At 46.1% G+C, this 22,090-nt stretch overlaps 1 protein-coding gene across 6 annotated transcripts in view; it reads right to left on the bottom strand.

The window, feature by feature from the left end:
* The window catches only part of PLEKHA4 (pleckstrin homology domain containing A4), a 97,131-nt gene that overhangs the window by 14,308 nt on the left and 60,733 nt on the right, over positions 1-22,090 (bottom strand). For all 6 annotated transcript variants that reach the window (XM_058180628.1, XM_058180626.1, XM_058180622.1 and 3 more), the window contains 7 exons: positions 16,945-17,013; positions 14,057-14,137; positions 7,679-7,828; positions 5,698-5,796; positions 4,719-4,821; positions 2,870-2,952; positions 22-111 (listed from right to left, as the gene is read on the bottom strand). In XM_058180628.1, coding sequence (XP_058036611.1) covers positions 22-111; positions 2,870-2,952; positions 4,719-4,821; positions 5,698-5,796; positions 7,679-7,828; positions 14,057-14,137; positions 16,945-17,013 — 675 coding nt within the window. The remainder of the gene's footprint in view (positions 1-21; positions 112-2,869; positions 2,953-4,718; positions 4,822-5,697; positions 5,797-7,678; positions 7,829-14,056; positions 14,138-16,944; positions 17,014-22,090) is intronic.

Consider the following 22,090-nt stretch of genomic DNA (forward strand, 5'->3'; position numbering starts at 1 on the left):
ATGTGCTAGAAACAGCCTTACCTGCCAGCTTGCTGAACCATGGCCATCCTGCTGTTTGCTCCCCATTCTGGCTGGTTTTCCTATCTCCAATCCATAGCTGGGGGTAGATTCCTGGAATAAATGGTAAAAGATGGAGAAGCTGTTTCAGATTCCACCAAGTGGCTTCCACAGCCGAGAGAATGTTTAATTAATGCCACATTCTGAAGGTTACATTCTGAAATACCACAACACACAGCACACATTTTCCAATGGATAAAATCAGGATTATATATCATCATGTTATGGATGAGAAGACAGGTAAGAGGGAAGTCTGCTCTTTTTGGGAAGCAGAAAATGTACCGAGAAGATGGGAGAAAAACACTGAATCAGTTTAAATATTCACAGAATCCAGTACAGGTAGTCCTAGACTTACAACAGTTCATTTTTTTTTTCATTTGAATTTATATCCCGCCCTTCTCCGAAGACTCAGGGCAGCTTACAGTGTATAAGGCAATAGTCTCATTCTATTTGTATATTTACAAAGTCAACTTATTGCCCCCCCAACAATCTGGGTCCTCATTTTACCTACCTTATAAAGGATGGAAGGCTGAGTCAACCTTGGGCCTGGTGGGATTCGAGCCTGCAGTAATTGCAAGCAGCTGGTGTTAATAACAGACTTAGTCTGCTGAGCCACCAGAGGCCTTTAATGTGACTGTTCAAAGTAGCAACAGCACTGAAAAAAGTGACTTTCTGTTTTTCACACTTACGACCATTGCAGAATCCCCATGATCACATGGTCAAAATTCAGATGCTTGGCAATTGACTCACATTTATGACAGTGCAATATCCTGGAGTCACACAATCTCCTTTTTTCCCCGAAGGCCATCACTCTGCTAAACAAATAATTCCCTCAACACTGTCAGACTATTTACTGAATCTGCACTACTATTAATCGTTTCATAGTTCCCATCGCCAATCTCATTCCACTTATGACTGTATGACTATAACTTGTTGCTGGCAATCCTTATGATTTATATTGATATATTGACCATCAATTGTGTTGTAAATGTTGTACCTTGATGAAGGTATCTTTTCCTTTATGTACACTGAGAGCATATGCACCAAGACAAATTCCTTGTGTGTCCAATCACACTTAGCCAATAAAATTCTATTCTATTCTTCTATTCTATTTATGAACTTCTGACAAGCAAGTCAATGGGGGAGCCAGATTCACTTAACAACTGGGTTACTAATTGAACAGTGATTCACTTAAGAACCATGGCAGGAAAGGCTGTAAAATGGGCCAAAATTCACTTAACAACAGAAATTTTGACCTCAATTGTGGTCGTAGATAGGTTGTATAGGTCGGCCTCAATTTACAACCATTTGTTTAGCAAGATTTAAAGTTACAACAGCACTGAAGAAAGTGATTCTTTTCAGTCCTCACACTTTATGACCACTGCAACATTCCCATTGTCATGTGATCAAAATTCAGGTCCTTGGTAATCAACTTGGTATCTACAATGGTTGCAAACTTCCCAACCAGCTTCCAGCAACAAAGTCAATGGGAGAAGCCAGATTGGCTCAACCATCATGTGATTTAAACTGCAGTGGTTTGTCTGGCCAAAAAAAGGTCATTACAAAGGTCATAAAACTGGATGCGACTCACTTGAAAAACATCTTGCTTGGCAACAAAAAATTCTGGTCTGAACTGTGGTCATAAATTGAGGACTACCTAGAACTGTTTTACAGAATGACGAGCCAGTTGATTCAGATTCATGTAACAAAGGAACTTTTGTGAAAAACCTCCAAATTTTTTCCAGTGAGTGTTCTTTCTTGTTAAATTGATATCCAGCGCCATCTACTGGAATTTTAGAATATACTCTTCTTGCTTTGACCAAATTGTTGGATTGTTGATAAAAATTGTTCAGGTTTTACCACTTTTAAAAACACAATATGACACAAAAATCAGAGAAAAAATAAAATAACTAAGCAAAATCCAAGTACTACTTTCCCTTTAATGGAGCTTCTGGTTATCTCCAATACTAATACTTTTTGCAAAATTATTTGCTTTTCTGAAGCACTCCACCGTTTTGCTTTCTTATCTTTTTAATTTATTTTACTTGTATTTTAAATCAATTTTTTAATCTATTTGGGTTGTTTTATGCTGTCCATAGGCTCTACATGAGATGGGTGGTTATATAAATATGATTAATAAATACAAGTGTACAAAACCTCATTCTAATAAATCAGGTGTTATGTTTTAAGGAAGCCTATAAAGGTAATCCTCGACTTACGACAATTCATTTAGTGACCGTTCAAAGTTACAATGGCACTGAAAAAAGTGACTTATGCCCATTTTTCACACTTATGACCACTGCAGCATCCCCATGGTCACATGATTTATATTTGGATGCTTGACAACTAATTCACATATATGACAGTTCCACTGTCCCAGGATCATATGAACACCTTTTCTGACCGTCTGACAAGCAAAGTCAATCGGAAAACCAGATTCATTTAACTGCAGTGATTCACTTAACAAATGTGGCATGAAAAGTCATAAAATGGGGCACTTAACAAGTTTCTCACAGCAACATAAATTTTGGGATCAATCGTGGTCATAGATTGAGGACTACCTGTATATTGGTGGTCTTTGAATGTATACCCTTATATCTATACACAGACATGCAGAAACATTCCCATATCTTCTGGCAGGATATTCCCAAATTAAATACACAGTCAATATCAAGCAGAGAGAATGTTCAACCTCTAAAGAATGTTTATAAAAATAGAACAGGACAGAAGATTGAGAGAAAGACAAAGGGGGAGAGTCCATCAAACTCTGGAGCCAAAGTCCAAAAAAGGTGACTTGTTCTTTTTGAAGTACCTCTGTTTCGGTGCAGGATAGCAGAGAGTGATTATTTGCCCCCAAATGAGAATCCAGAGGTGGAGGTGAGCTGGGAGACACACCTACAATGAAGAAAGCAAAAAGATATTGCAAAGGATTCTTTTCCCCTTCTCTTAGTCAGAACATCATCAGGGATTTCTCTGCTGGGGGATAAGCAAGAAGGCCTTCTTGGTTGCTGCACTCAATTTTTCAAACTCCACCCCCCCATAGAAAAATCTACCTCTCTATTATTTTCCAACCCAAAGACCAAAACATTTGTGAATCAGAAGTCAGAACAGAGCTAGAAGGAACCTTGGAGGTCTTCTAGTCCAACCCCCTGCTCAAGCAGGAGATCCTATACCATTTCAGACAAGTGACTGTCCAATCTCTTCTTAAAAACCTCCAGTGATGAAGGTTCCACTGGTTAATTGTCCTCACTTAATTCAGGTTACTTCTTTCCCTGATTTGTTTCCATCCATTCTTTCTTGTCCTATCTTCTGTTGCTTTGAAAAATAAGTTGACCCTCCCTCTTCTTTGTGGCGGCCGTCAAATACTGCTATCATGTCACCCTTAGCCCTTCTTTTCTCTAGACTGGCCCAACCCAAATCCTCCAACCCTTCTTCATATGTTTTAATCTCCAGACCTTTAATCATCTTAGTTGCTCTTCTCTGCACTCTTTCCAAAGTTGAAACATCTTTTTTTCATTTATATATTCTTAGACATTGGCTGCTAAAGCTGATGATTGGTTGGATATGTTTGCTGTTTGTCCCAAGGTACATTTAATTAGACTTTTGATAATGTCTTAATTACAAGGTACTTTCAAGAGATGGCAGCTTAAAAATTTAGATAATAATTAGGGGACTGGAGGCTAAAACATATGAAGAACAGTTGCAAGAATTGGGTATGTCTGGTTTAATGAAAAGAAGGACTGGGGTGATATGATACATAATGTTCCAAAATCTCAGGGGTTGCCACAAAGAAGAGGGAGTCAAACTATTCTCCAAAGCACCTGAGGGCAGAACGAGAAGCAATGGGTGGAAACAAATGAAGGAGAGAAGCAACCTAGAATTAAGAAGCAATTTCCTGACAGTTACAATGGTTAATCAGTGGAACAGTGGTACATTAATCAGAAGTTGCGGGTGCTCCATTCATGGAAGTTTTTAAGAAGAAATTGGACAAACATTTTCCTGAAATGTTGTAGAGCCATGATGGCAAACCTATGGCACATATGCCAGGGGTGGTATGCAAAGCCCTCTCTGTGGGCACACGCACTGTTGCCAGCTACTCTTCTGGGTTCCGTTGTACACATGCGCGTCAGCCAGCTGCTGCTTCCGGGTTCCAGTGCTCCAGTTTCGGCACTCAGTGCTGAAAAGATTAACCATCACTGGTATAGAGATTCCTGAGACTAGGCTTGGACTAGAAGACCTCCAAGACCTTTTCCAACTCTGTTATTCCATTAATTGGAGCTGAGACCTCCCACCCACCCACCACCAGGGAAAAAATAACAGGAGTGTAGCTTAGAGTGGGAAGCTAGAAGCCATTTCAGAAAAATGAAAAAAAAATCTTCATTAGAGGATCCAGATAGTCACCGAGATTCATATTGAATCAAGGGGATCTTTACCTTCTCAACTACATTTTATTTTATTTCTTTGATAATAATCAACAATTACTCAAATCTACTTACTGGAAAAGTAGAGTACCATTCCCAGAAACAAATCCCATGGGACATACCTGATGAAGAATGAACCCCTTGGTTGCAATGCTGTTTATTCATAAAAGAGAACTATCCCACTCTGGCCTCATCCCACCCCCTAGTGCAGTGCAGTGCTGATCCCGTGGCATTAAGAACCTGATCTTCGGTTTTCCAGGGTGCGATAATTTGCAGGGCTGCATCTCAATCCTGCCAAGATGTCATGGATTCTCCACAAATCCTGTTGAGCTGCTGCTTGATCCTAAGGGAAAGGAATTGATGGACAAATGGAGACAACCGATGCACCTCATACCTTTCTGCCTTTTCCCATCATCGCTTCCGGACAAGAGCCGAAATCTCTCAAGTGACAGGAGTACTGCTACAAATTACTCCCCTAATTTTTAAAGGCCGACCGTTATTTCTAAAATTATGCAGTACTTCTTCCACGGATAGGAATGTTCAGTATGTGTTGATATCAAATGTACAGCTACTGAGGTCTTTTTTAATTTTTTCCTTTTTTTTTTATTGTTTAAAAGTAACTTTCTAGTTTAGCAATTAATCAAAGAGAAACAAGAGTCCCTATAGATGAAAAAAGAGGGTGGATGGACCCTGAAGATGAACATTCAGGTTGAATCCTACTTTCTGTCCCTATTATTAAATAAATAGACTAGGAATATATCTATTTGTGTGCATTGGTTGTATAAACATGGCCCTATCCCCATCACAATGCAGAATAATGTGTATAAAATGAAAGCAATTATCTTTTTTATTATTATTTTTTACTTAAATACCAAATTAATTGTTTATTAGCTCCATGCATTCATTTTAATGATCATTAATGATCATCTAAAGCTGGCATGTCAATGAAACTCTTCTATTGTAGCCTATGACAATTAACCTACATGCATATTATTTTAAAATAATAATTAAAAATCCAGCAAATTCTGTATTATTAAATTAATAACAGAAACCAGAAAAAACGTGCCATCTTGTATCACCCAATAAAGTGTAAACTCAATCAAAGGCTCATGTCAGTGAATGACTAGGGTCTACTTAGCAGTGCAGCCTAGTGGGTATCCATTGAAATATGTTTGAAGCCACTATTGAGAAAGCTCTGTACTTCATATTTATGATTTACCTGGGGATGCCCAGAAGTCCGGATATGCTCCAAGGAGCCCTTTAGCATCTGAACATCATTTTCCAAGGCTGTATAATCCTCCCACACTCGTTCGCTGTCCTGGACAAAAACAATGACTCAGCTACTTAGTTAGACATTCCCTACTGAGTACATATTCACACAATAACTGAATCTTAAGATACGGTCCAGCTTACCTGTGCTACTGTGTGATAAGGGAAAAAGCTGATGAGATACAGTACAGTGGTACCTTGGTACTCCACTTTTTTGAAACGCATCAAATTTGATATTCAAAGCATTTTGATGCAAACATTTGGTCCTGGTAGTCATTGTTTGATTGGTACTCAATGCACAAGCCATAACTGGTTGTTGTTGACTGCCTTGTGATTCACTATATTATTCCTTATTGGAAAAAAATTGTTTGGTACTCATCACGTCTACTGGAGCCAATTAAACAGTGAGTATCAAGATATCATTGTACTTTGTCTTACTGAATCTGTGCTGCAAAATATCAGGACAACTGCTAGGTGGCTAGCGGTCATCTGGATCAGTGGTAACCAACTGGTGGTCCGTGGACCACTGGTGGTCCACGAGAAAATTTTGGGGGTCCACAGAAAAATTATTTGCATTTTTTATATTGCACTAAATCAGGGGTCCTCAAACTACAGCCCCTGGGACAGATACATGCAATAAACATATGTGTTGGTGCAGAATCTCCCCCTTTGGGGTCTTTTTTTGTGGGTTGGAGGGGGGCAGAAATTCCAACTTGGGGTCTGCTTTAGCCTCCTGGTGTGGGGCTTTGGGCGAAGGCTGGGGGGAAGCACCACTGGTGGCGAAGAGCTAGGGGGTCTTGTTCCAGTGGGACTGCATTATGGCCTGGAACTGGCTGACCATCTTAGCTCGCTGATCCTCCAGGCACCGGTACCTGGCCTTGCACTCCCACAGGTCTTCCCTCTGCCTATGCTCATAGTCCTCAGTGAGGTGCTTCTACTGAGCCTCCTTCTCAGTCAGATCCAATTTGAACTGAGTCGTTTTGCCAACTCTTTCTCGTGGTGGCTGTTTAGCTCCAACAACTGCTTCCTGTTGGGGCCCTAAGGAGTTTGAGCAGGGAGGCGAGTAGTAGCTGGGGAGGGCGAGTAGAGGCTGGCTAGGCACCCCTCTACGTGAGTAACATTGAGTTGGCCATGCCCACCCAGTCACATGACCACCTAGCCATGCCCACCCAGCCAATCATTAGGCAGATCATATTAGTGGTCCGCGGGATTTAAAATTATGAATTTAGTGGTCCCTGAGGTCCAAAAGGTTGGTGACCCCTGATTTGGATTACTGCAGCCCAGATCTTATAGGAATATATACATGTACACACAGAAACATATCCAAGTAGCTGGCATTGTGTATAGGAACGTTGTGCAGATTGTGAGGGTGGGACTCTCCCAAGTTCAGATGAGATTCCACAGAAGGTCATGGAGAATAAGAGGATTATGATCCTGTGGGATTTTCAGATCCAGACAGGCAGGCAGGCACTGGGCAATCAACCAGACACTGTGGTAGGAGAAAAAGGCCAGAAGACAGAGGTGGCGATAGAGTTGGTGAATACCAAGTGACAGAAACACCAAGGTGGAGGAGGAGCACCGGGGCCTGAAGGAGGAATTAGATATGGAAATAAAGGCTGAAGAGCTCTCAGTGATGGTAGGAAGCACTCTGAGTTGGGAGAGTGGCTCCAACAGATCCCAGGAGCAACTTCAGAGCTCTCTGTCCAGAACAGTGCAATGCTAGAAACAGCTAAGATCCTGTGCAGAACCCTCAGGGCATTTGGATGTCTCCAGGCTGAGAAAGACAGGTATACAGTATTTCTTCCTTTTTTCCTATTCGTACCGCCAGCGGATGAACAGACCTGACCTGATGTGCAGCTACCAATTGATCTATTAGGGTGTTTCTTTAAAAAATAATTTCACTCAAGTATCAGGGAGCTGTAATCACTCACCAACGCAAGATCGCAGAGACGGGCACGGATATGTACCAGTTCATCTTGTAATTGTCTTTGTTGATAGCAGATCTTCTCCACGGTAGCATCTTGGCCTTTAAACTCCTCCAGCCTCAAATGTGTTACTTCCAAGGCTTTTTCAAGACGTTCCTGAAACAATATCACATCCATTTCAAGAACTGTCCATCCAGCACAGATTTTCCTTCATTGCAGTTTGATGAATCAATAAAACAACATTTAGTTTCAAGGCATTTTGCAGAATCACAGAAATGCACAGTATTTCAGACTACGTAGCATAGGAAGGAAAATCCAGAATGCGGCTGCGCGAGTAGTAACAGGAGCCGCTTGTGGCTCCCACGTGACGTCACTGCTCCGTAGTCTGCACTGGCTTCCTGTGGTTTTTCGGGTGCGCTTCAAGATTTTGGTTACCATCTTTAAAGCGCTCCATGGCTTAGGACCCGGGTACTTACGAGACTGCCTGCTGTTACCCTTTGCCTCCCACAGACCCGTACGCTGTCACAGAGAGGGTCTCCTCAGGGTGCCGTCCGCCAAACAGTGTCGGCTGGCGGCCCCCAGGAGTAGGGCCTTCTCTGTGGGGGCAGTGACGCTCTGGAACGAACTTCCCCCTGGCCTGCATCAAGTGCCTGATCTTCGGACCTTCCGTCGTGAGCTCAAAACGTATTTATTCATTCAAGCGGGACTGGCATAATTAGTGTTGAATTTTAATTGGGTTTTCTTAATATTTTAAAATTTTAAATCTAAATTTTTTAATTATCAGCCTTTATAATTTACTATGTTTTAAATGTTGTCTTAATTGTATATTTGTATATATTCTGTTTTTTATTTTTGTTACGCTTGAGTCCTTCGGGAGAAGGTATAAATAATAAATAATAAATTTATTATTTATTATTTATTATTTAAATTTGTATACCGCCCTTCTCCCGAAGGACTCAAGGCGGTTCACAATAAGTAAAATACACAATACATACAATTAAAATACTAATAAAAACTTATTTAAATTGGCCATAATTAAAATTTGGAAGTAAAACCCATTTAAAACCCATAACTTAAAAACTAACCCAGTCCAGCGCAGATAAATAAGTAAGTTTTGAGCTCATGGCGAAAGGTTCGGAGGTCCGGAAGTTGGCGAAGTCCTGGGGAGTTCGTTCCAGAGGCGGAGCCCCACAGAGAAGGCCCTTCCCTGGGTGTCGCCAGGCGACATTGTCGCGCCGGCGGCACCCTGAGAGTCCCTCTCTGTGAGGCGCCGGGTCGGTGAGAGGTATTTGGTAGCAGCAGGCGGTCCCGTAAGTAACCCGGCCCTATGCCATGGGCGCTTTAAAGGCGTTCACCAACACCTTGAAGCGCACCGGAAGGCCACAGGTAGCCAGTGCAGCCTGCGCAGGATAGGTGTCACTCGGGAGCCACGAGGGCTCCCTCTATCACCAGCGCAGCTGCATTCTGGACCAACTGCAGCCTCCGGATGCCCTTCAGGAGCCCCATGTAGAGAGCATTGCAGTAGTCAGGCGAGGCGTCACAAGGCGTGGTGACTGTGCACAAGGCATCCCGGTCTAGAAAGGCGCAACTGGCGCACCAAGCGAACCTGGTGGAAAGCTCTCCTGGAGGCGGCCGTCAAATGATCTTCAAAGACAGCCGTGCATCCAGGAGAACGCCCAAATTGCGCACCCTCTCCGCCGGGGCCAATGACTCGCTCCCGACAGTCAGCGCGGACTCAGCTGACTGTGCGGGATGCCGGCATCCACAGCCACTCCGTCTTGGAGGATTGAGCTTGAGCCTGTTTCTCCCCATCCAGACCCGTCGGCTTCCAAACACCGGGACAGCACTTGATAGCTTCATTGGGGTGGCCGGTGTGGAAAAGTACAGCTGGGTGTCATCAGCGTACAGCTGGTACCTCACACGAAGCCACTGATGATCTCACCCAGCGGCTTCATATAGATGTTGAACAGAAGGCGAGAGAATCGGCCCTGCGGCACCCACAAGTGAGGCGCGCGGGGTGACCTCTGCCCCCGTCAACACCGTCTGCGACCGGTCGGAGAGATGGGAGGAGAACCACCGATAAGCGGTGCCTCCACTCCCAATCCCTCAACGGCGCAGCAGGATACCATGGTCGATGGTATCAAAAGCCGCTGAGAGGTCTAATAGGACCAGGGCAGAGGAATAACCCCTATCCCTGGCCCTCAGAGATCATCCACCAGCGACCAAAGCCGTCTCAGTGCTGTAACCGGGTCGGAAGCCGGACTGGAGCAGGTCCAGATAGACAGTTTCCTCCAGGTGCAGGGAAACTGATATGCCACCATACTCTCTACAACCTTCGCATGAGCGGGTTGGAGACGGACGATAATTACCTAAAACAGCGGGTCAGGAAGGCTTCTTGAGGAGGGCCTCACCACCGCCTCTTTCAAGGCGGCGGAAGACTCCCTCCAACAAGGAAGCACTCGTAATCCCCTGGAGCCAGCCTCGTGTCACCTCCTGAGTGGCCAGCACCAGCCAGGAGGGCAGGTCCAATAAACACGTGGTGGCATTCAATCTACCCAGCAACCTGTCCATGTCCTCGGGAGTCACAGGGTCAAACTCATCCCACACAACATCACCAAGACCGCCCTCAGATACCCGTCTGAATCGCCACAATTTTGGTCCAGACCGTCCCTAAGCTGAGCGATTTTATCGTATAGATAACCGTTAAACTCCTCAGCACGTCCCTGCAGCGGGTCATCCCGCTCCCCTGGTGAAGGAGGGCGGGTCACCCAAACAGGGCAGCTGGGCGGTTATCTGCCGGCGCAATGAGGGAGGCGTGGGCGCCTCGCTTCCCTCAGTGCCACTAGGTAGGTCCTGGTATAGGATCTAACTAGTGTCCGATCAGCCTCTGAGCGGCTGGACCTCCAGGAACTCTCTAGGCGTCTTCTCCGGCGTTTCATCCCCTCAGCTCCTCGGAGAACCAAGGGCGGTTGGGATCTGCGCCGGGTCAGAGGCCGCAAAGGCCGACACGGTCTAAAGCCCCAGCCGAAGCCCGTTCCCAGGCTGCAGCTAGTTCCTCTGCTGTCCCGTGAGCCAGACCCTCAGGAAGTGGCCCAAGCTCCGTCCGCAACCTCTCTGGGTCCATCAGGCGCCTGGGGCGGTACCACCGTAATGGTTCCGTCTCCCTGCGGTGTTGGGTAGCGGTCAGAAAGTCCAGGCGAAGGAGAGTGATCTGACCATGACAAAGGTTCAATGACTATTTCCTTTAAGTCCAGATCTCTCAACCACTGACCAGAGACAAAAATCAGGTCCAGTGTGCCTCCCCCGATGTGAGTGGGGCCATCCACTACTTGAGTCAGGTCCAAGGCCGTCATGGAGGCCAGAACTCCCGAGCTACCGTCGATGGCGAGCGGCAGATGGCAAGTTAAAGTCCCCATGACTAAAAGTCTGGGGTCTCCACTGCCACCCGGCAAGCACCTCCAGGAGCTCGGGCAGGGCAGCTGTCACGCAGCAAGGAGCCAGGTACGCGACCAGCAAGCCCATCTGACATCTATGACCCCACCTCACAAGAGGATTCACACCCGGCAATCTGAGGTACAGTGGTCTCCCTCGGCTCTAGACTCTCTTTAATAGCAACCACCACCCCTCCACCCCTACCCTGGGCCCTCGGCTGATGGAATGCACGGAAACCCGGGGGGCACATCTCGACCAGGGCACACCTTCAGTGCCCAACCAGGTCTCCGTGCGCCTATAATATCCGCGGCACCCCTGAATCAGATCATGTATTAGGGGCCTTATTAACCACGGACCGTGCGTTGCATAACATCAGGCGAGGCCCAGGCTCTGAGGGTCTTGGCCATCCGAGGCAGGAGAAGTCAGGGGATCGGGGCGCGATCGCCTGCAAACATCGAGCAGCGTGACCCCTATGTCGATCGATCCCCCTTCCGCCATATCTGCCCCTCCCACTTACCGTGCAAATAGACTCACCCTCACACAAAGGAACACACTCCCCCCCCATAACCTCCGAACCCATTTGATAGTCGCCACGAGCATGCGCTGGAACTGGTTTCCCTCCCGACGGGCTACCCCCCTCACCCCCCCTAACCCCCCCCCCCCCCCCCCACCCCACCCCCCCCCCCCCCCAACCCAGACCCGTCAGTTCCCACCCTCCCCTTAAAAGTCCCATTAAAATTCCCCTTAAAAACCCTATTAAAATAATTAATTAAAAATCCCCTGAGTCTCCTATTTTTGGCATGCCATCTCTCGGGGTTCCAAAACCCGTCCTCAAGATGGGCCCTCGATAATGTGGGGGGCCAGACCCGCGAGAGAGGGGAATCTCGCAGGGCAAGAAGGTCAGCCGCTGTAAATGTCCGCATGATAAAAGTCCGGCGACTTTTATTATTTAATAACAATAATAACCAGTCCCAAAACCTTGCAGCTGATATTTGGTAGCAAATAATCACATGACAATCAGGTCTTCTGATCAATTTGAGATGAATATAAGACAATATAATATATCTGAACATGATCTTGGGAGACAAGAGGAAGAGCCACAGGCTAGCTAGACAAAGGTCAAACAAGTAAAAATTTAGTCCACTGAAGGAATGGGGGGGCATGACAAGCATCTCAGAAAGGACCCTCCTTAGTTTCTTACACTGTAAAGTTAGGAGAAAGAGATGTGCCTTTAAATTTTCAAGATTCTGTTGGTGTCATTTTACAATAAAGATAGTGGTTGTTGTGACCCAGGCCCAAGTAGGTAGTAGGAAACTCGGTCAGTGTAAAAACAAACAAACTTTATTCGAACATTCTCAGCGTAGTTCAACTAAATTAAAGCAAATTCCTCCCAACACAATTCCTCAGTCCTATCACCAGCCTTGGTCCAATTAGGTAAACTGCCAAAAGCCTTTCTTGGCAAAAGTTCAGAAGACACCGATACAAAATAAATGCAACAAGACGAAGCTATCAACATTGTTTTCCAGCAAAGAGCCCAAACGCTGTTGCTGGTCCTTTTAAACTTTATGGGAGGGGCCAATCATCTCTTGGTCCTACTCCTGAGTTGTCCTCTTTGCTTGAGCTGCTCTTGCCTTCTGGCAGCTCTTCTCATGAGTGCATTAGGAATAGGTTCCTCTTGTTCCTCTGCCTCACTTCTGTCAGGCTCTGGAGGCTCTGGAGTCTGAACCGCACTCCCCGATGGCCCTGGCCCCACCTCAGCCTCCAACGCAGAGCCCTCATCTGGGCCTTCCCCAGCCTCCAGGATAGGCCCATGTTCTTCCTCAGCCTCATCGCTGTCTGAGTCTGTTATCAGCTCCGCAGGCTGCTGGCGGACCACAACACTGGTTTTTGTCTGGACTACCTCACAAAACTGATGATGAAAACATTTAAAAAGAGGCAAATTAGCTCTCTCTTCTGGTGATGGCATTGCTCCATCAGCTTTCTCACTGAAGACTTTGACAGGCAAACTAAGGTAAAGAAGGAAGTGCAAACAGACAGAGAGATCTGTTCCTGAGTTGACACAACTCTGGCTACAGGGGATAAGGTAAGGCCAAACATTCTTAGTAATCCACTAGGTGTCCTGTTCTGGTAACTCTATTTTATAAAAGAAATGTAACAAGGACTATTAGGGAATGTCAGCCTTGTGAGGTAGTCCAGACAAGAAGCACACCCAGAAGTACTAGCTGCAACTTTATTGTAAGGATACATTAAAAAATCAGAATAACAGAGTAACAAAAGTTGGAAGGGACCTTGAAGGTCTTCTAGTCCAACCCACTAATTAATTAAAACGTATTTTGAATAAAACAAATAAAACATATTGTGAGAAAAATGAATAAAACATATTGTGCTTGATCAATGGGGCCTGACTTTTGCTACAGCCTGTACGTTTCAGCTCAATGTCTCTCTCTGTCTCTCTGTCTGTCTCTCTCTCTCTCTGTCTCTGTTTCTCTCTCTGTCTGTCTGTCTCTCCCCTATGTAGGTCTTGGCATATTCGGGTCTTTTCCCATGTAAGGTTGAGAGTATATTGGCGATGTTTCAACGAGATACTCTCAACCTTACACGGTAAACCTTAAATGTCGCCAAGATACTCTCAATCTTACACGGGAAAAGACCCGAATATTCCAAGACCTACATACCTAAACCCATGAAAACCTTGTCTGTGTTATTGTGAACTGCCCAGAAAGATTTGGCTACTGGGCAGTCAATATATGGTAATTTATGAATCAGCTAATACACTGATCCATGAAAAACTTTCTTCTATGTAGCAAGATCCTGTATTGCCCATTGCAAATCTTTTCCCCACCATAGCAAAAAAAGAGGGGAGATTCCAGAATGATTAACCAAACACAACATTCTCAAACATAGCAGAGCTAAGCAAATGCTCATTTGTTCAATGGAAGTGAAATTAGATACCTTTTCAATACGGAGCTGCCCAGTCTCTTCTTCCAGACCTCGAAGTACCTTGTCTTGGCCACACAATTTTGTCAAGAGAGCCTGAAAACATAGGGAAAAAATGTACTGATTCCAACTAAAGCTCTCAGAAGGTGTGGTGGTGCGCAGGCACCTGGTTTTTAAAGGGCTTAGTTTACAAGTCAAACTTCTTTGAAAGAACATTTGGGCTTTTCATGATGCAACTTCCAACATTTTTGGACATGCTAGATGGGAGTACTGGAAGTTACAGCCCCAACTCTACCGGAGAAGGCTGATGAGAGACGTTTACAACTCGTGGAAGAAATCCTTTGCTTTATGATGATAAAAGTTTCATGGTTTCAAAATTCAATCGATCAACCTTTGAATTTAATTCACTGAAAGGTTCCAGATTAATCAGATGCTTCTGCCAGCTGCTTGACCAGTTACTACAAACAGATCTTTATATTTGCTGCTGATAAAAGTGAGAATAAGGCACGGACATAGGTCCCCTCAGTCCCAGTGAGCTACCCTTTATCCATACCAGAGTTCACCAAACTTTCAGACCTCAGGGACCACTAAATTCATAATTTTAAATCCCACAGACCAATAATATGAATTTTTTAGAAAGATAAATAGTATTTAGCGCAATATAAGAAATGCAAATAATTTTTCTACAGACCACAAACATTTTCTCACGGATTACCAGTTGGTGACCACTGATCCATACCATGCAAGAGAACCTAGTGTCTGGCCCTAAGGAGTGGGAAACTAATTGGAGAAGTACAATAGCACTTAGATTTATATACCACTTTCCTAATGCTTTTACAGCCTTCTCTAAGCAGTTAGCATATTGCCCCCAACAAACTGGGTCCTCATTTTACCCACCTCGGAAGGATGGAAGGCTGAGTCAACCCTGAACTGGTGAGATTTGAACTGCAGCTAACAGTCAGCTGAAGTAGCCTGCAGTATTGTATTCAAATCACTGCACACCATGGCTCATTATCCAAACCTGAACAAGTTATCCAAAATTGGATAAAAGTGAGAGTAGGGCTGGGCTTGGGGGGGTAACAATACAGAAACCTATCACTCCTGAGTAGGATGGAGCCCATCAAATAGCTCATCTGATCGTGTGTTGTCACTAGGGGTGGGAGTGGGAGGTGTACTGTTCTTTATTCTTTTATATTGGGTTTTTCATTTTTTTGTTAGCAATCCTGACCACTAAGAGTGAGTGGGTGGCGATATAGATAAATCTAATATATCCATACATACATACATATCCGATCACAACAGGGACATTTAAATAAGGACTTTCTGATAAACAGGGAAAGGGCTTTCTGATAAGCATTTTTGGGTAATGAAGGAAAAAGTTTGGGAAGCACTGGATTAGAGGGCTACCAAGATAGTATAAGAGCAGGTTTAAACCAAGAGCCCCAAGATCAAAGGACAGAAACATGTGGCCAAATGATGCAGTTTGATCCTGTGATTAAAGTGCTAGAATAATAATAATTAAAAAAAGCCTCTTCTACTGAGAATGATAGCGTGCCTTCAAATCAGTTTTGATTCCTGGGGACTGCCTAGACCAGGGGTCAGCAGCCCATGGCTCTGGAGCCGCATGTGGCTCTGGAGTCGCATGTGGCTCTGGAGCCGCATGTGGCTCTTTCATCCCTCTGCTGTGGCTCCCTGTTGCTGGTTGGCTCCACAATTGATAGGGCTTTTGGTTAGTACAGGTAGAGGAAAAAGGATGCTGCGCAAGGAGGAGACTCTTTGGTGGGGGAACCAACTTCCAGTCGGCAGAGGAAAAAGGACGCCGCACTAGGAGGAGACTATGATGGGGGAACCAGACTTCTGGTTGGCTCCAGAATTGAACGGGGCCTTCCGGTTAGAACCTTTGTGGCTCTTTGGGTGTTTAAGGTTGCTGACCCCTGGCCTAGACTAGTCCCTACAGGTTTTTTGGCAAGGTATTTTGGAAGTGAATTGCCATTGCCTCTTTTCTAGGGTTGAGAGAGAATGACTGGCCCAGAATCAGCCAGGTGACTTTGTACCCAAGGCAGGAGAAGAATTCAGGGTCTCCCATTTTCCAGCCTGATGCTTTAACCACAACCTCTTTCAAAGAAACAGGAGGCCCATGATAAAATTATTTAACTTAGACAAACTAAAATAGTCTTTCTAGACTTGGATGGAATCTTTTCTGTGGGGGCAGCAGTTTCTTGCTATTTGGTCCCAGGGAAATCTGCCTAATCACCTTTCTTCTTGTTCTTAGGCCAACAGTGGAAACACAGTTCTTCATTTTCATTTTACAATTGATCTTTGAGATTTTCTTTCTGTCTTTCTCAAATGGTGCTTTTCTTACTGCCACTGCATTTGAAGTAGTTTGGTTTTATCCAGTTTATTTTTTCCAACACAATTTGTGCCATTCGCAAATCTCAGCTTGATGATAAAGACTCCAGGAGGAGGTGGAAGAATGAACCTCTTTCAGGGGTAGGTAAATAAATAGCAGGCAGTCCTCAAGTTACGACCACATGTGAGTCTAAAATTTCTGTTAAACTTCAAACATTTGTTAAATGAGTTTTGCTCTTACCACCTTTCTTGCAACAGTTGTTAAATGAATTTAGTTTCCCCATTGACATTGCTTGTCAGAAGGTCATAAAAGGCGATCGCTGACAACTGTCAGAATTATGAGTCAGTTGCCAAACATTTTAATTTTGATCATGTGACCATGGAGGTGCTACAACAGTTGTAAGTATGAAAAACGGTCATAAATCACTTTTTTCAGTGCCATAGCTTTCAGTGATCGCTCAAGAAACTGTTATAAGTCCCTTACCACCTGTAAGGGAAATTGGCAATGCAAAACCATACACATCATCCATTGGTAAGAAAAGAGAAATACATACATCAATGTCACTTTCAAACCGCTGCCTGCCAGGAGAATGGCTGCTCCTTTCCCGCAGTGCATTTCGACCCTGGAAAGACAGCAAAGAGCATCCATGTTATCACCCCATAGATAGAACAGGGAAGAGGTGGCAGTTGGTGGCTTGAATACCATACATATTCTGAAGAGCAGGGGTGTCAAACTCAAGGCCCATGGGCCGCATCCGGCCCGTAGGGTGTTTAGATCTGGTCCACACCGTCACCCTGGAAACAGTGAAGATCTGGCCTGTGATGCCTCTGCCAAAGAAAATGGAGCTCGGGAGGGCCATGTGCGGCCCTCCCGAGCTCCGTTTTCACTGGTAGATGGTTGCAGGAAGCTGTCTAAGCTGAAAATGGAGCTCAGGAGCCCATTTTCTCTGGCAGAGCCCTTGGGCTGCCACAGGCGCCCCCAACACAAGTAATATTGAGTTGGCCACACCCACCCCAGCCCCTCGAGGTCAAACACAACCCTGATGCAGCCCTCAATGAAATCCGAGTTTGACACCCCTGCTCAAGATTTTTCCCCAAACCTGGATCTAACAAAGTTTCTATTAGTATTTGTGCAACCCTTACATAAAAAAAACCTAGCTGGTCAAGGAGAAAGCTAGGCAAAACATTAGTTTAAGGGAAATGTTGGTATCATGGAGGATTCTGACATATTATGACCATATCTCAAAAAGAGAAGCCTGAAAGAAATTGTTTAAAATACAAATGGTGATTCTTGATAAAATTAATTGAGAAAAAGCGATGCGGTCAAACGGGGTTTAGCCAAAATCTTGCTAAATTGTATTACCTCAGCAGCAACACAATATTCCAATGGAGCATTCAAGATTGGAAATGGCGATCACATAACTCCATAAACATGCAGCCATCATAAATATATGCAAATTGCCAAATGCCTGAATTTTGACCACATGACCATGTGAGGATTGGTAGTAAGTCACCTTTTTCACTCCTGTTGTAACTTCGAATGGTTGCTAAATGAAAGGCTATAAGGGAAGGACTATCTGTACTTATCTATGTATTACTAAACTTCTTGTGTCTGTTTTTGTAACCTTCAACTAGGCAAAACTGTAGAGATTATATGTGCAGGTTGTTTAGTTGGCTGACCACTAGATGACCACTAGCAGCTGAACCACAAGGTGAATTTTAGTGTCCTGCCTATGACTCATTCCCAAGGAATCTCTGCCCTTGGGAAGACCCTGACACACACTGGTACCAGCAGAGGTAACACAGAAATCATTTTCATCATAGCAAGTATCTATCTCAGCTTAGCACTCACTGAATAGGCAGCACCTCAGCCAATCATATATTGTTTCATTGTACATGCATCTTCACTGACCTATCATGATGTTACATGTATGTATCCCCTTGCATGAATTATAATAAAAGGGAGCTTTGGATTTGACTCTGGGCTCTCATCTCGAGGAAGAACGCGTATTTGACCTTATATCATGAGAGACCACCACACAAAACATTGCATCATCGTTGGTTTTTGAATCAACCTATCTCAGATAGGCTAACTTAAAGAATGTGAACAAAATCAGGGAACACTTATGTTATGTCCTCGGAGTTACGACCCGAGGAGCCTTGCCTGTTGCTAGCCGCCGCTGATTGGTCTAGACGCGGCTAGCTTTAAAGCGGGAACCCAGCTGCCTCCTGATTGGTTCTTTAGACTTGACAGCTAACTATTTAAGCAGCTGTCAAGTGAGGGAAGTTGTTGTTGCCGTTCTTGAGCATGTTGGCTCTGAGTGTTATTGTAAAAGTTGGCTAACAATAAAGCCTGTTAATTGTCATAGCCTCGGACCTCTTATTAGTTCTAAGGATTGAACACTGGCGACGAGGACTGGGGGTCGAACAACCACCGCCGCCGCGATGACAACCACGCTGCCCACATTCTCCCAGTTCGAGCCAGCTAACGAGGCTTGGGAGACTTATCTGGAGCGATTCGAATGCTTCCTCCAGGCTAACGACCTGTCAGATTTGTCAAGTGCCAGGAAGCGTGGTTACTTTTTGAGCTTCTGTGGCCGTGACATATTTGCCACAGCCAGGGCTTTAACCGCCCTCAACCTGTCTCCTCTGTTCCTTGGGAGACCCTATTAGAGAAATTACGGGCCCATTACTCTCCGGCTCCTTCCCGCATTGCAAGGAGACACTCTTTCAGACAGCGGTTCCAGAAAGAGGGGGAATCTATCAACGAGTACATGGCTTCCCTGCGTGTCGCCGCACTGCAATGTGAGTTTCGGGAATTGGATGAAATGTTGTTGGACCAACTAGTCACCGGAGTTCGGGACTTGAGGTTGCAGCGCCGACTACTTGCCCGCACTGACGTGACTCTTCAAGTGGCTTTAGATGAGGCTCGAGCCTCTGAGATGTCGGTGCGATCAGCTGCGGAAATCCAGAGATTTCACGCTGGAACCGCTGCCGAAGGAATGCAACAAACTGTCCACCATGAGGACATAGATGACGATGCACCGTCCGACGAAGACGATGGGGTAAGCCACCTCAAAGCGACTCGGAAAAAAGAGTGGAACACTGACTGGAAGGGCCCTCAAGGGGGTTGCCTCGGATGCGGTGGCAATCACCATCGTTCGGAATGCTGATTCAAAACAGCGATTTGCCGCCGCTGCGGCCGAAAGGGTCATCTCTTGAGAGTCTGCCGAGCGTCCCTTCCCGCATATCAGGGACCCAACCCCCAAGTCAAGCCCAAGCAAGGCGCAAAGAGATTGCCTCGCCGCCGTGATGAATGCCATGCAGTTGACCGTGAGGGGATCGTCGCTGATGCCGCTGTGAGCCACGCCTCCGCCGCCGTTCCCGCCAACAAAATTTACCTCAGCGTAAAGTTAGAGGGGGTCCCTCTTAAAATGGAGGTTGACACCGGCTCTTCGAGATCTCTCATTGCTTGGCATACACTGCGGTGCCTACTGCCTAAATTCACGAAACGGTGCCTCCAACCCTGTCAAATTATTTTAAGGGACTATCAGGGGAACCCAATTCCTACTGCGGGTTGCACCTCTCTTCACGTCTCTTTTGGGTCTTTTGAGGGTCGTTTGCCCCTCATAATAGTTAGAGACGACCTTCCAAGCCTCCTAGGCTTGGATTGGTTTGCTGCCCTGCACCTTGATGTGTCAGGGATCCACACCACAGATCCAGACACCCCGGCCCAACTCTTTTCCGAATTTGCCGATGTATTCGACGGCCATTTAGGCAAATATACTGGTCGCCCGATTTCCTTCAATCTGGATCCTCAGGTTGCCCCAATTCGCCTAAAGCCGCGGAGGGTGCCGTTAGCGCTCCGTCCTAAAGTGGACAAGGAGCTTGACAAACTCATTGCCCAGGGAGTCCTAGAACCTATTGAATATTCACATTGGGAGACCCCTATTGTGATCCCTCTTAAACCGGACGGATCCATTAGGATCTGTGCCGATTACAAATGCACTATAAATAGGGCCCTGCAGGCGAATCGGTACCCTCTTCCGGTGGTGCAGCAATTACTTCACTCGTTAGGCCGTGGGCAGGTGTTCGCCAAACTGGACCTTGCCCAGGCATATCAGCAGCTTCCGGTGGATGACGCGACCGCCATGGCCCAGGCGATTGTCACCCACCGGGGCGCTTTCCGGTGCAATCGCCTGCAGTTTGGAGTCAGCATAGCTCCCGGACTGTTCCAGGGCCTGATGGAGCGGTTGCTCCAGGGGCTCCCCGGGATCGTGCCATACTTCGACAACGTTCTGATCTCGGCTATTGACAGATCAGAACTCGTCGAACGTCTCCGCGCCGTCCTTGGCCGTTTCTGGACTGCGGGGTTGAAGTTGAAGAAGGATAAATGCCACATAGGGGTGTCACGGGTAGAGTTTCTAGGTTTCCTGGTGGATTCCAAGGGAATCCACCCCGCACGTTCTAAGGTTGAGGCAATTAAAAATGCCCCAACGCCTACTAATAAGGCGGAACTGCAAGCGTTCCTAGGGCTCCTCAACTTCTACTCTGTATTTGTGTCCCATAAAGCTTCGGTAGCCGAGCCCCTTCACAGGCCCTTGAAGGCCAAGGCCCCTTGGCGTTGGAACCAGGCCGCTGCTAACGCGTTCCAGGCTGTCAAAGACATCCTCGCGTCGGCAGCTGTCCTGGTTCAATACGACCCTTGTCTACCTCTGTCCCTAACATGTGATGCCTCCCCCTATGGGGTGGGTGCTGTTTTGAGCCATCTCCTTCCTGATGGCTCGGAGGCCCCTATTGCATTCTACTCGCGCACATTATCAGCTGCCGAGCGTAATTATAGCCAGCTAGATCGTGAAGCCCTAGCCGCGGTAGCTGGAATCGAAAGATTCCACGACTACCTTTATGGTCGGTTCTTTTCCCTTATTACCGACCATAAGCCTTTATTGGGGTTATTGTCAGGGAACAAACAAACTCCCCAAATCCTATCCCCGCGCATGTCCCGTTGGGTGGAATTCTTAGCTGCCTACTCCTACCAGCTAATATACAAACCAGGAAAGTTTATTGGGCACGCTGACGCGCTCAGCCGTTGCCCCCTCCCTATGACAGATTCGGACCCTGCCCCAACGTCCCCTGTCCTTCTTGTTGAGGACTGGGACGTCTCCATCTCCGCCACTTCTATACGTGACCTTTCTGCACGGGATCCTATTCTCTCTACAGTTTTGGATTGGGGGCGCAGGGGGTGGCCATGGGGGCCAGGGCCCCCCAAATTCCAGCCATTTATTCGGCGGCAGCATGAGCTGTCCGTCCTCAAAGGGTGCCTATTGTGGGGGAATCGGGTGGTGGTTCCCCCTGATCTTAGACGGCGCATACTAGCTTGTCTGCACGATGCCCATCCAGGCATTGTGCGGATGAAGGCCCTTGGTCGTAGTTACGTCTGGTGGCCAGGAATGGACCAGGAGATCGAAGCCTGGGTGGCAACCTGCCCACTATGCCAGGCTTCCAGACCGGCCCCAGCAGCTGCACCAGTCAGGACCTGGGAACTCCCCAGGACCCCGTGGGCGTGAGTCCATGTGGACTTCGCAGGACCCTTTCTAGGCCAGACTTTTCTGATTTTAGTCGATGCCTACTCTAACTGGGTGGAAATAGGTCTCACGCCGTCCCCCACCACAGGGGCAGTCATCCGAATATTAGACGGCC

The sequence above is a fragment of the Ahaetulla prasina genome, chromosome 4, assembly GCF_028640845.1.
Source record: "Ahaetulla prasina isolate Xishuangbanna chromosome 4, ASM2864084v1, whole genome shotgun sequence".
NCBI classification, from domain to species: domain Eukaryota; kingdom Metazoa; phylum Chordata; class Lepidosauria; order Squamata; family Colubridae; genus Ahaetulla; species Ahaetulla prasina.